This window comes from Schistocerca nitens, chromosome 4, assembly GCF_023898315.1.
Source record: "Schistocerca nitens isolate TAMUIC-IGC-003100 chromosome 4, iqSchNite1.1, whole genome shotgun sequence".
NCBI classification, from domain to species: domain Eukaryota; kingdom Metazoa; phylum Arthropoda; class Insecta; order Orthoptera; family Acrididae; genus Schistocerca; species Schistocerca nitens.
Window position 1 is genome coordinate 802,339,538 of NC_064617.1, and position 15,447 is coordinate 802,354,984.

General features: G+C 42.7%; 1 protein-coding gene across 2 annotated transcripts in view; it reads right to left on the minus strand.

Moving 5' to 3' along the window:
* LOC126251869 (sialin-like) overlaps nt 1–15,447 on the minus strand; it is a 133,143-nt gene that overhangs the window by 50,018 nt on the left and 67,678 nt on the right. For both annotated transcript variants that reach the window (XM_049952557.1, XM_049952556.1), the window contains one exon: nt 9,528–9,612. In XM_049952557.1, the coding sequence (XP_049808514.1) occupies nt 9,528–9,612 (85 nt within the window). The remainder of the gene's footprint in view (nt 1–9,527; nt 9,613–15,447) is intronic.

The window sequence follows — 15,447 nt, forward strand, 5'->3', positions numbered from 1 at the left end:
GGGTTTATTTATCAATCGTCATTCTTTATTTGTAGTTCATTGTTGCTATTTGAGTTCACAAATTGTCATTTCGTCATTTGCGGATAGTGAGTGGAGCAGTGGACGCTAGAAAATGGAGTGTCATGTGGAGAAATCGGAATGTTTCCAACATATTCTTCTGTTTGAGTTCAGTAGAGGGGTGACAGTAGCGGAGGCAGCCACAAATATTTGTGCCATGTACGGGGGTAGCGCCATTGGACAAAGCACGGCAGTAAATTGGTTTCTCTTTTTAAGGAGGATCATTTTGAGATCAGAGAGTCTTCACTTTCAGGAAGACCTTCGAGTTTTGATGAAGATCGTTTAAAAGCATTAATACACAATGATCCACCTCAGTGTACCCGAGAACTAGCAAATGTGATGAACTGTGATCATTCCACCAGCGTACGACATTTGCACTCAATGGAGAAAGTTCAGAAATCTGGTGTATTCGTACCGCATGCTCTAACCCAAAATCAAAAAATCAGAGAATGACCATATGTCTAACTCTGCTAGCTCGCAGTCAATTGGCTCGAGACCAACGCCGACCATTCCTGTCCTGTACCGTTACCGGTGACGCTAAATGGTGTCTTTATGTCAACAAAAGGAAAGGAAAGGGGTAGCTGAGCCCAAACAAAGCAGCAACTTCCTGTACAAAAACCTGCGCGCATCCATAAAAGGAAATGTTATGCATCTGGTGCAACAGCGAGGGTGTGATGTAGTACAAATTGCTTCTCCGAGGTGTAACCGTAACTGCCGACATTTATTGTCAACAAATGAGACGTCTTGGAGACGTAATCCAAGACTAAGGACCAGGAAGACTGCAAAAAGCGACGATACTCCACGAAAAAGTCCGCCGGCATTCTTCTATACTGACAAGATACACTACACAGGAGTAGGGTTGACAAGTCGTTTCGCACTCACCTTATTCACCAGATCTTGCGCCCTCAAATTTTGACCTTTTACCCTCTCTATCGAACAACATTCAAGGAACATCCTTCCCAGATGAAAATGAGCTCCGGAAATGACTCGACGAGTTCTTCGCCTCAGATCCAAGTGATTCCTACAGTCGCGGAGTCGAACAGTTACCCCAAGTTGACAGATTTTTGTGAATAGCGAAAGAGAATATATTATGAATGACAAAAGGCTCTGTTGTGTTTGCTAAACTTATGGAAAACGCTACGAACGTATGCACCAACCCAATAATATGAATAATTAAGGGAACCCCCACAGCTGTACTGAAACACATTTATCGGGTCACGATCGGTTTCGTTCGTTAGAACATCGGGTTATCGAGTTGTGCCAGTATCATAATTGACGGGTCTCGCTGTCTCACGCAACATGAGACAAAATCTGAAACGGATGATCATATAAACGTTCGACTGACCACCTGGCAGAAATAAGGCGAGCAGCAAGTGCATGCGACACGGCGTGATGTGGACATCAGACTGCTCGCCTTGCTTCTGGCAGTGGTTCGGCAGCATACACTACTGGCCATTAAAATTGCTACACCACGAAGGTGACGTGCTACAGACGCGAAATTTAACCGACAGGAAGGAGAAGCTGTGATATGTAAATGATTAGCTTTTCAGAGCATTCACACAAGGCTGGCGCCGGTGGCGACACCTACAACGTGCTGACATGAGGAAAGTTTCCAACCGATTTCTCATACACAAACAGCAGTTGACCGGCGTTGCCTGGTGAAACGTTGATGCGATGCCTCGTGTAAGGAGGAGAAATGCGTACCATCACGTTTCCGACTTTGATAAAGGTCGGATTGTAGACTATCCCGATTGCGGTTTATCGCAGCAGCATGGACTATCAGCTCGGAGACCATGGCTGTGGTTACCCTTGACGCTGCACCACAGACAGGAGCGCCTGCGATGGTGTACTCAAAGACGAACCTGGGTGCACGAATGGCAAAACGTCTTTTTCTCGGATGAATCCGGGTTCTGTTTACAGCATCATGATGGTCGCATCCGTGTTTGGCGACATCGCGGTGAACGCACATTAGAAGCTTGTATTCGTCATCGACATACTGGCGTATCGGCCGGCGTGGTTACACGTCTCGGTCACCTCTTGTTCGCATTGACGGCACTTTGAACAGTGGACGTTACATTTCAAATGGTTCAAATGGCTATGACCACTATGGGAGTTAACATCTTAGGTCATCAGTCCCCTAGAACTTAGAACTACTTAAACCTAACTAACCGAAGGACATCACACACATCCATGCCCGAGGCAGGATTCGAACCTGCGACCGTAGCGGTCGCGCGGTTCCGGACTGCAGCGCCTAGAACCGCACGGCCGCCACGGCCGGCTCGTTACATTTCAGATGTGTTACGACCCGTGGCTCTACCCTTCATTCGATCCCTGCGAAACCCTACATTTCAGCAGGATAATGCACGACCGCATGTTGCAGCTCCTGTACGGGCCTTTCTGGATACAGAAAATGCCCGACTGCTGCCCTGGCCAGCACATTCTCCAGATCTCTCACCAACTGAAAATGTCTGGTCAATGGTGGCCGAGCAACTGGCTCGTCACAATACGCCAGTCACTAGTCTTGATGATCTGTAGTATCATGTTGAAGCTGCATGGGCAGCTGCACCTGTACATGCCATCCAAGCTCTGTTTGACTCAATGCCGTTATTACGGCCGTAGGTGGTTGTTCTGGGTTCTGATTTCTCAGGATCTACGCACCCAAATTGCGTGAAAATGTAATTGCATGTCAGTTCTAGTATAATATATTTGTCCAATGAATACCCGTTTAACAGCTGCATTTCTTCTTGGTGTAGCAATTTCAATGGCCCGTAGTGTATTTATATGACTGATATCAAGAGAACTAGACCTACTAGAATATGATACTGTCACAACTCGGCAGCTCCATCAGGTTCTGACTAAAGAAACCGGTTTTTGACACAGAAAATGTGTACCAGTACAGCTGTCATGGTTTTCATTAATCATTAACATTAGTTTCCAGTACTGCTGTTTAGCTTACTTTAGCTATTTGCACGTTCTGCGGATCATATCCACATTTCAATACAGAGATTATGCAAAAACATGGAAAAACCGTAAACATGCATGTTTCAACGTAAATGCAGATGCTAGCTATGCTTGTAGGCTGCGCTGTTGTATTTGGCCACGAACGGCCCCTGTGCAATGTCCTCAATACGTTGCAAGTGTCATTCGTGGTCAGAGCAGAGTTCTGTGTAGTTGCGGGTGCCTTACTTCGGAGCTAAGTGACTTCCAACGTGGGCAAACTGTTGGTGCCCGAAGTGTTTGGTGTTTCTAAAAGTACCAGATCGGAAGTTTATACCGCATACAGGGAAAGTGGAAAAACGTGATCCGCTACGTCACAACGCGGGCAATAGTGTTTGTTGAGTGACGACGACGGATGGGCATTGAAGAGGATTGCGACGAGAAATAGGAGAATGACAGCTGCAAAAGTCACTGCAGAGCTAAAGATCGTACTGGCGAAGCCTGTCAGCACCGAAACAACACGATGGGAGCTCCAGAAGCAGGGAATTTCAGGGCAAGCTTGTAACGCCGGAAATGCATATCCTCCTATTTCCATCTATTGTACTATAAATTTTTTTCCTTATTTTGTTACCTGAAGATATGACATTTCCGTGTCTTTATATATTGTAATTGTTTTACTATTTTTATGTATATATTTATGCATTTATGTCGATGTATAATTGGTTTTTTTTGTAAATATTATTTCTATTTTTACGCTGGGTCTTGCCTAGGGAAAACTAGGCTATCGAACGATTACATCGATAGGTCGTGTGGAGAACCAAAGTGTTTAGGATCTTTGGTAGTGTTAACTATGCCGCGTGGAGTGCGGGCAGTGGGGAGTCTGGCTGGAATAGGGCGGTGGAGCAGGTCTGTTGAGTGACGCTCCCGCGAGTTGCCGCGCTTCCAGGATTTTGCAGCATGTAATTGCGCTCGACTTGCTATGATAGTTTCTGGCATGGTGTCGCGGACGGGAAACATTAGCAGGCACACATCAAGAGCCCGTTTCCCCTGATGACCGTGTCGAGAAGAAGGCGCGCCAACATCCAGCTTCTGCAACAGCTACGGCCGACAATGAGTGATTGTCGCCACCTCCTCGATCGACGACTTCAGACCTTCAATCAACCAACAAGGAAGACTGAAAGCACGTAAAGTTTTAGAACTGTATGGCAGACCTCAGATTATCAAATTATTCCATTAGCATCACTAAAATACAGCAAAAAGGTTATGAACCTTTGTTGCTCATTGTCCCAATTGCATTACCAAGCAGGGTCCCTTCCTTTTCCGAAATGAACTCGAGTGTCGTTGAAATTCAGACGCCAGCATTAAAGTAATATCATTTGATTTCACTGCTTTAATTTCAAAGTTCAGTTAAGGTATTCATAGCTGGCTACAATATTTAGATTACGCAAGCACAAATGAAGAGTGCGAGTTTTGTTACCATATTTTAGCTTACCTGTGACTGCAGCTCAGCTTGGTACGTACTAAATTTTACTATTGTTAATTGTTCAGAATCATTTAACACAATTCAAAGTTAAATCTCTTATTTCTAAATTGCGTAGATTCAAGTAGCTTTTGAAATGATTGTTGAGATAGCCCAAGACTAACCTTATTTTATTGAATTTCGTAGTGCTTCAGAAACAAAGTTCACTATTAATTTCAGTCACTAAATTAACTTTCTGTTTTCCGGTTTTGTTAATTCTTTTGCTAAATTAAGTGAGAGTGTAGCGAAATTTATTACTTCTGACAAACATTCAGTTTTCACACAACACGTGTCAACCTTCAGTTACCACGCTTTTAGTGCCAATTATATGTGCAATAACCTTTCTTTTTCAATTATTATAGTTGTTGTCCATAGGACTGGCGACCGTAATTTTCCCCAAATCTCAAATATCTAATTAACGCCAGTTAATTGTTAACGTAACGACCACACATTTACTTTCTTTATTAACTTTACCCCTTTTCGAAATTAATTTCCACCTGTTCCATTTGCATTTTTCCTTTCATTTAGATGCAACCCTTTTCTCGCTCTTTACCAACAGATTAACTTCGCTGACGATTGCTTTTCCCAAATTTCCATTAGGTACAAGCGCTTTAATTTGTACTGTCGTTAAGGTCGATAAGTGAGGGGGAGGTTGCAAGCTGTACTTCCAAAAACAACTCACCAGTGATCAGTACACGAAAACGTGGTGCCGAAACCATAAAACCTGGGCTATGGAGCAATGGTCGGAGTGTAACACGGAAGGGTCCGGTGATGATTTGGGCAGCCATACCGTAGTATTCCGTGGGTACTTTGCAAGGGGACATTACTGCCAAGGTATATAAGAACATTTTCATACAATGTTTGTTCCCCAATCGTGATGCTGTCTTCCGAGACGACAGGCCCTTTGCTCACACAGTACGCAACGTCGAGAACTGGTTTTGTGAGCACGAGGACGAATTGTCGCCACTCCCTGGCTACCACAGTCACCACATCTCAATATTCTTGAGCCTTTGTGGTCTACTTTGGAGAGAAGTGTGTTGGATCGCTATTTATCTCCGTCACCGTTACCTCAACTTGACTATTTTGCAGAAAGAATGGCATAAGATTCCCTTGAAAATCCGTATTTATCCATTCCTAGACGACTGGAAGCTGTCTTGAAAGCCGACGCTTATTCTACACTGATTGAGGCACGATAACGTGTTTTGTTTTTGGTATTTTCATATTTTTGTCCACCCCTGTAAATACTTCGCAAATCATTGAGAAGCGCGTTCGCGCAAGGAGCACAGAAAGAACGACTGCTGCAGTGCCTATGTCTACGTTGCAATGGGTCTAATCCTGTTTGCGTCGTACCTCTGGGTTTAATAAATGGGGGTCTGAAGAATGTCACTTGATTCTTAACTTAATACTGATTCTCGAAACTTAGTGAGTGAGTTTCCTTATGATACTGAATGTCTATCTTCAGTCAGTCAGTCAGTCAGTTCATGTTATTCAAAATATACTTGCCGCTCTCCCGTGAGTGACCATTCGTGCCGCGTTTGTTTATATACGCTCATTATCCCCTGCTAGTCCTACCTGGTATGGCTCACACGCACTTGAACAATAGAGAGACTGAATTCCCACAGTATCATACCAGTTAATCAATATCTACCACCTGCATCACTTACGAGTGATCGTTTCATTACACATGTCAACAAATTGTTATACGTATGTTTATCAGTATCGTACCAATGTATCGAAATTTACCACTTGCATCACCTACGAATGATCCTAGGTAATCGTTTCATTTTATACGACAATGAACTGTTACACATAGGTATTTCTACAAGTCGACTGATTCCAGCTGTGACGAGTTGCAGCTGTAGTCGTGCGATACTACAGGGTGTCCGGGCTAGAGGTGTACACAAACCAATGCTTATAACTAAAAAACTCGATTTTTTATGTTGTTGCGTATATATCCAGTTGACAGAGACACTCTCCAAAATGTGATTCTTACCATTTCATGAAAATCGCTGAGTCGTATGGCTCATGCGCTCAAATGTTTACTTCAAGTAGACGAAACAATGAAAGGTGCAGAGCTAAAGTATGTAACACCTGTTCAGGGGCGTGCAAGAAGGAAATGAAACGTGGCTCCTCCCGCACGTAAATCCATTTATGAAGGGGACATAACTCTTCGAGAAATGGGAAGCGTGCGTTCAAATGCTGGAAAACGTCCTAAACCGCATGTGAATGAAGAGACCGTGGAACGTGTTCGCGAAGCATTGGCTAGAAGGCCACGTAAATACATTAGACAAGCCAGTAGGGAACTAGCACGACATTACGCACAAACGTCTCCTGTTGCATGCTTACAAACTCCAACTTCTGCGTCATTTTGAGCCTGAGGATCACTACAGACGACGTGATTTTGCTGTTGAAATGTTGCATCGTACAAACGAAAACAATGACTACCTCAGTACAACCCTGTTCAGTGATGAATCTACCTTCCACATCTGTGGCAAAGTTAACCGACATAACTGTCAAATATGAGTAAGTGAGACCCTAGCAGAGGTGACTGAGTACGAAAGGACACCTCAGAATTTAATGTGTGGTTCTGATTACATAAACATTCTGTGATTCGTCGATTTTCTTTTTATGGAGTCTACAGTGGCAGGGCGCACTTATCTCGACTTGTTAGCGAACTACGCAGTTTCACAGACGCCTCCGGACGTAATTTTCCAACAGTATGGTGCCCCATGGAGATATTACCACATATCTCCATGAGACATCTCCTCAAAATTGTGGAGAGGGGGGGGGGGTCCCATTGCTTGCTGCTGCTGGCCTCTCGGACTGCCGATCTGCCTCCGCCGCTGGATTTTCAGTGCATGCATTGGGGTTTGTCAAGGACATTGCGGAACTAGGTTTCGAGACGTGTCAGATTTGAGGCAAAGGATTTATGCCATAACACTTGTCATGCATATGAACATGGGGCGAGAAGTCGAGTACCGTTTCGATATCTTTCGAACTACAAACGGTGCCCACACTGAACTGTACCAATATGAATAAAAATGTTTGAGCTCCTATGTACACCGTTGTGCAAATGAAGTTATACAACTTAATAGGTATTGAAATATGAACAAATGTTTTTGCATATCTCCATCCTGGACACCCTGTATTTTTCTGATTATTGTGAAGTGCACAGTTTTACATTTTTGAACAGTTAAACTGATAATATGTGAGGACTTACTTCGTAGAATAAGCGACGAAAAGAATATGTGGAAAACATTATCTAGAATAAGAGGCAGGACGACAGGACGTAAGTGAAGACATTAGGGAGAAACCTCCATGGCACTAGAGTGAGACTTAGGAAGAAGGATGAAAAATTAGGCTTTTACGTCCCGTCGACATCGAGATCGTTAGAGACGGAGCACAACCTCGTATTGTTTCAAAGATGGGGAAGGGAATCGGCTGTGCCCTCTGAAAGGAACCATCCCGGCGTCGGCCAATGCTTGCTTCAACATAAAGGCAGATGCTAGACAAAATGATTCAAATGGCTCTGAGTACTATGGGACTTTACATCTGTGGTCATCAGTCCCCTGGAACTTAGAACTACTTAAACCTAACTAACCTAAGGGCATCACACACATCCATGCCCGAGGCAGGATTCGAACCTGCGACCGTAGCGGTCACGCGGTTCCAGACTGAAGCGCCTAGAGCCGCACGGCCACAGCGGCCGGCGATGCTAGACAAGCCTGTAGGTTGAGCTGTTGTATTCGGCCACGCACCACATCTCTCCATGAAAAATTTCCCGAGTGTTGGATCGGAAGGGGGAAGGGGGCTCCCATTGACTGGTCCCTCGGTCTCCCGATCTGACTGCGCTAGATTTCAGTGCAGTGCAGAGTCAAGGACACAGTTACAGAACAAAGGTTCGAGATCTGGTAGATTTGAGACAACGAATTTACGTCGCAATAGAGGCCATAACACTTGTCATGTTTATGAACATGTGGCGAGAAGCGGAGTATCGTTTCGAACTCTGCCGAACTGCAAACGGTGCCCACGTTAAACTGTACTAAAACGAATAAAAATGTTTGAACTCTTGTGTACAGTTTTGGACAAATAATGTTATAAAACTTGATAGATACTGAAATGTGAACAAATGTTTTTGTTTACCTCTAGCCTGTACGCAGTATGCTTTTTGTGTTTTGTGAAGTGTTCAACTCTTTATATCACTTGAAAAAAGAAGTGGATTAATAAGGTAAGATTGAGGACTTAATTCGTAGAATCGGCGACAAAAGGAGTATGTGGAAAACACTATCTAGAACAAGGAATAGGACGACAAGACAAGAGTAAAAACATCGACGGAAAACTTACCTGCTATTAAAGGAAACCGTAGAGAGAAGGAAGAAAATTTAAGGTTATCGTCCCGTCGACATCGAGGTCATTAGAGAAGGAGCATAAGCTCGGAATGTTTCAAGGATGGGGAAGGAAATCGGCCGTGCCCTTTCAAAGGAACCATCTTGGTATTGACCTGGAGCTATTTAGGGAAATCACTGAAAACTTATATCTGGATGGCCTGAACTGTCTTCCTGCCGAATGCGATTCCAGTGTTCTCACTACTGCGCCACTTCGCCCGGTGAGAGGGAAATGTGGTGGACAAAAATTAAAGGGGAAATAACAGTTTGGGATACACACAACAAATAATTGAGGTCGAAGGATAGTGATATTCTGAGATGACGATATGGGCACAGGAGACGAAATCATAGTTGTAAAGCTTAACAGGAAATTATCTCTGGGCATGTAATTTTCCAGTACTTCCTGTGTCACTGTCAACCTGTATCTTTAATGAAATGTAACTGGTGTCCCATCAGAAAAGGTCCCATCAGAAAAGGTCAGTGTTCCGGTAAAGATGTCAATAGCTATATGAAGGAAAAACTTGTACTTAAATTTATGCTCTGATATATAGTGCACGCCTTATGTGATGTGACTAGAGATTTTCTTTTGCTAACACAAGATTCGTCGTAAAGCTGTCGGCATGGCTTACCAGAGTAGATGATGGAGAAGCGGCTGCGCTCTTGTGGAGGTGCCCACTTGGAGATCATCAGCTGTATCGCTGGGAAAGTCACCCCCTGAGAAATGAGAAACACCGTGAACGAACTTACACAGATGCTTTTTCAATGCGTATCCTGTAGTAAAACTAAACAACTCCCTTGCTTGTACATAAACGAAAACTAATCTATTATTCACAACATAAAGAAAGAAAGAGGTTAGTAACTAAATGAGTAACTTTCAAGCTTGCACTTTATCTCTGAGATGTAACGAGATAAACTCCTGGGACGTGCAACTAGTAATTGGTCTACTAAACAAACTCGTTATCCTCGTTTCCCTTTCGTTTAGCGCTATTAAAGCGCAGGCGTCAGTACAGCCGACGCGTAGGAGCTAATACGTGAGACGCGCAAAGATAAATTGAAAACAAACACCGGGAAGTATTCTGGATGCGAATATTAGCGCCCACTCGCTAACTACACTAACCTTGTGGCGGGAATATCAACTGCGAACTGGGCATTATTATTCAGTATCTAAGTGGTTCTAAGGAAACGAGGATCCCTTGCCGTATAAATTCAAGAAAGATGTCCGCGTTTCGGTGGAAGACTGATACATCTGGGGACGGAATTTGAAAACTGATTATACTAGGAACCACGCGATTCGGTGTACTGTAAAATTATCTCGTTCTTCAATTATCCCAAGTATAAAAGAATCCCAGCAGATTTCCCTGTGCGATTTGCGTAATGTGACTTATTCGAATAAGAGTTCCCTAGCACTTTGTTCATTTTTGGGAAAAGACGTTTTATTATCAGACGTATGGTCACAGGTCAGTGTAAGCGCGAGATAAGTCATTGCAAATGTGAAATGCTGGTACATTAACACTATGCCGTCCGGCGACACCACAGCGGTGTCGTGAACATGGTATCACGCAGTGGCCGGTGACAGCACTTTAGTATCTTTTGCATTCTGTTGGTGTTTTGTTTAGGTGACAATAAGTTACACACGTCAACAATTTTTTTTTTATAAGTACTTGTGCCCTTTCATCATGGCGGACAAAAGACACAATAGGATTATTTACGATGAATGCCTGGAAGTCTTATCTGACGTTACGGACGACTTGACCGATTAGGAAGAAGACATTGGATGTAAAAAAAAAAAAAAAAAAAAAAAATGAAAGTGAAGCAGAATCATAGGAAGCTAGTGAAATACGTCCAAGAAGAATTCGGCGAACGCTACGGTTGCCAACTGATCGGCTGAATCAGAGGAAAAAGGCAGTGTACAGTGGTCAGACTTTGATTTACCGAGGACCAATAATAAATTTGAAGGATCCCCGGCTCCAAAACTTTTTTCCCAAAGATACACAGAGCGTCGAAGATGTCATATAATTATATATTGGGAAGGATCTATTTGAATATATTAGCAACGAAACCAAGTACTACAGTCAAAATTGGAATAGAAGAATGGTGGGTTAAAAAAATGCCAAATTTGTCGACGTTATGGGACCCGAACTTAGAAAATGGTTTGGGCTTGCTATCCTTAGGAATTTTTTTAAAAAAGCAAGGATCGATGATTATTGGTCAACGAATCCGTTGATAGACACACCGATATTTCGCAAAACGATGTCCCGCAAACGATTCTGAGAAATATTATCATTTTTACATTTTTCCGACAGCAACAATAAACCGGATAATGCCGACCGGTTTGTCAAAATGCAATTCTTAATTGATTATTTTGCCAAAAAGTTTAAAGAAACGTTTAATCAAAGTCAAAACATCTCTATTGATGAAGGAATGATATCGTGGCGTGGACGATTAAATTTTAAAGTTTACAATCCGTCGAAAATTCCGAAATACGGCATACTCATTCGGATGCTGTGTGGTTCGATTACGGGATACATTTCCTCATTCAAGATATATTGGGCGCTGGACAGCCTTTAGCAAAAACAGTGATGGAACTAGTGACACCTTCTGATGGAAAGTGGCATCACCTCTGCATGGATAATTATTTTAACAGTGTAGAACCTGCAGAGAATATTCGAGTTTGTGGACCGATACACCAAAATAGAGGATTTCCGGAAAATTAAAGTGCGCAAAAGTCAATGTGTTTGAAGCTTGTCATCAACGGGAAGGTGACAAGCGGCCGGCGACAAGTGAAGTAATCCGAATTAGCGCTGCCGGCGCCAAGCGTCCTCACAGCTTTACTTCTGCCAGTACCTCGTCTCCTACTTTCCAAAGTTTACAGAAGCTGTCCTGCGAACCTTGCAGAACTAGCACTCCTGAAAGAAAGGATATTGCGGAGACATGGCTTAGCCACAGCCTGGGGGATGTTACATAATAAGATTTTCACTCTGCAGCGGAGTGTGCGCTGATATGAAACTTCCTGGCAGATTAAAACTGTGTGCCGGACCGAGACTCGAATTCGGGACCTTTGCCTTTCGCGGGCAAGTGCTCTACCATCTGAGCTACCCAAGCACGAATCTCGCCCCCTCCTCACAGCTTTACTTCGGCCGGTACCTCGTCTCCTACCTTCCAAACTTTACAGAAGCTCTCCTCCGAACCTTGCACAACTAGCACTCCTGAAAGAAAGGATATGTCCTGAGTTCGAGTCTCGGTCCGGCGCACAGTTTTAATCTGCCAGGAAGTTTCATATCAGCGCACACTCCGCTGTAGAGTGAAAATCTCATTCTGTAAACATCCCCCAGGCTATGGCTAAGCCATGTCTCCGCAATATCCTTTCTTTCAGGAGTGCTAGTTCTGCAAGGTTCGCAGTACAGCTTCTGTAAACATTGGAAAGTAGGAGACGAGGTACTGGCAGAAGTAAAGCTGTGAGGACGGGGCGTGAGTCGTGTTTGGGTAGCTCAGTTGGCAGAGCTCTTGCCCGCGAAAGGCAAAGGTCCCGAGCTCGACTCTCGGTCCGGCACTCAGTTTTATCCTGCCAGGAAGTTTCAAATGGTTCAAATGGCTCTGAGCACTATGGGACTCAACTGCTGTGGTCATAAGTCCCCTAGAACTTAGAACTACTTAAACCTAACTAACCTAAGGACAGCACACAACACCCAGCCATCACGAGGCAGAGAAACAGGAAGTTTCATATTAAACACAGTTTACTGCCTCAGTTACTATTTACTAATAAGATCAGCTCAAAAGCTTTTTGTAACACATGTCTATCCTAAGATGCCATATTTTCACCTTACATTAATCCTTCACAACTACATATCAGTGTGGTTTCTTTAAAGGACATGATACAATTTATAGCTGATGGTACTGATAAGTAAATTTCCTGTGGTTTTTCGTTTGAATTCCTTTAAGTTTCATAAAAGCTTAGCTCACAGCAATTTTACCTTGAAGTTTACAGATATCGTTTTTAATATCCGAACTCATCTATGTATTACACTTGTTTTTAAGCTTCTTCTAGAACTCGTTTGTAAAGGCATTCGTTTTTACGAGCTTTTTAGAACATCTTTTAAGTAAAGGCAAATGTTAATCGAGCCATTACAGTAAACTTTGCCAACTCTGCACCCAGACGTTCCGCGCCAGTGGATGTGTAGTTGGACAAAACTTGCACCCTGTGTTTTGTCCAATCTGACAAAGCATGACTTGCTTCTGAGTCTTGTACATCACCACCTGCAGCAGAAACCTAAGTGCAATATGATCGTCTACGTCAGTTTGAGCTCCGATAGAGTACCTAGAAACATTTGCTACTGCTGGAACGCTTCAAATTAAAGATGAATATGTAAGGAGTGTTGGCTTGTTCCAATACGTTAGATGTTGTTGTTGTTGTGGTCATCAGTCCAGAGACTGGTTAGATGCAGCTCTCCATGCTACTCTATCCTGTGCAAGCTTCTTCATCTCCCAGTACCTACTGCAACCTACATCCTTCTGAATCTGCTTAGTGTATTCATCTCTTGGTCTCCCTCTACGATTTTTACCCTCCACGCTGCCCTCCAATGCTAAATTTGTAATCCCTTGATGCCTCAGGACATGTCCTACCAACCGATCCCTTCTTCTAGTCAAGTTGTGCCACAAACCTCTCTTCTCCCCAATCCTATTAAAAACCTCCTCATTAGTTATGTGATCTACCCATCTAATCTTCAGCATTCTTCTGTAGCACCATATTTCGAAAGCTTCTATTCTCTTCTTGTATAAACTATTTATCGTCCATGTTTCACTTCCATACACGGATACGCTCCATACAAATACTTTCAGAAACGACTTCCTGACACTTAAATCTATACTCGATGTTAACAAATTTCTCTTCTTCAGAAACGCTTTCCTTGCCATTGCCAGTCTACATTTTATATCCTCTCTACTTCAACCATCATCAGTTATTTTGCTCCCCAAATAGCAAAACTCCATCACTACTTTAAGTGTCTTATTTCCTAATCTAATTCCCTCAGCATCACCCGACTTAATTCGACAATATTCCATTATCCTCGTTTTGCTTTTGTTGATATTCATCTTATATCCTCCTTTCAAGACACTGTCCATTATTTCTTCTCCATGGATTTTAATGCCTACTCCAAATTTTTCTTTTGTTTCCTTTACTGCTTGCTCAATATACAGATTGAATAGCATCGGGGAGAGGCTACAACCCTGTCTCACTCCCTTCCCACTGCTTCCCTTTCATGTGCCTCGTCTCTTATAACTGCCATCTGGTTTCTGTACAAATTGTAAATAGCCTTTCGCTCCCTGTATTTTACCCCTGCCACCTTCAGAATTTGAAAGAGAGTATTCCAGTCAAAATTGTCCAAAGCTTTCTCTAAGTCTACAAATGCTAGAAACATAGGTTTGCCTTTCCTTAATCTTTCTTCTAAGATAAGTCGTAGGGTCAGTATTGCCTCACGTGTTCCAACATTTCTACGGAATCTTAAATTCCTGGGATTACAACTCGATAATAAATTCAGTTGAGAAGAGCACACCACAGAACTGCAGAAACGCCTTAACAAATCTGTGTTTGTAATTCGAGTGTTAGCAGACATAGGCGACATAAAAATGAAAAAGCTTGCATACTTTGCCTACTTTCATTCCATAATGTCATATGGTATAATATTTGGGGTAACTCTTCAAGTCAAACAAAAGTTTTCAGAGTCCAAAAGCGTGTAATACGTATTATTTGCGGAGTAAATTCACGGACGTCCTGTAGAAACCTCTTCAAAGAACTGGGTATACTAACTACTGCCTCTCAGTATATTTACTCATTAATGAAATTTGTCCTAAATAATATATCTCTTTTTCCAACAAACAGCTCAGTTCATACATACAATACCAGGAACAAAAATGATCTGCACAAGGACTTAAAAGCACTTACTTTAGTTCAAAAAGGGGTCCACTACTCAGGAACACTCATCTTCAATAATTTGCCAGTAAACATAAAAAATTTAGTTAAAATAAAGATCAGTTTAAAAGGAGCCTGAAAGACTTACTAGTGGCCAACTCCTTCTACTCCATTGACGAATTTTTTAATAGAAACAAATGATGTATTGTATATATTCATACTATTAGTATTGTTATTTCAGCTTAAAAAAAATTGACATGTTCCACATCCACGAGGATCTCCTCAGCACGGATCTATGGAACGAAAAACTAATGTAATCTAATCTAATCACTGATCTTCCCCGAGGTCGGCTTCTACCAGTTTTTCCATTCGTCTGTAGAGAATCCGTGTTAGTATTTTGCAGCTGTGACTTATTAAACTGAAGTTCTGTAATTTTCACATCTGTCAATATCTGCTTTTTTGGGATTGGAATTATTATATTCTTCTTGAAGTCTGAGGGTATTTCGCCTGTCTCATACATCTTGCTCACCAGATGGGTGAGTTTTGTCAGGACTGGCTCTCCCAAGGCCGTCAGTAGTTCCAGTGGAATGTTGTCTACTCCCGGGGCCTTGTTTCACACTCAGGTCTTTCAGTGCTCTGTCAAA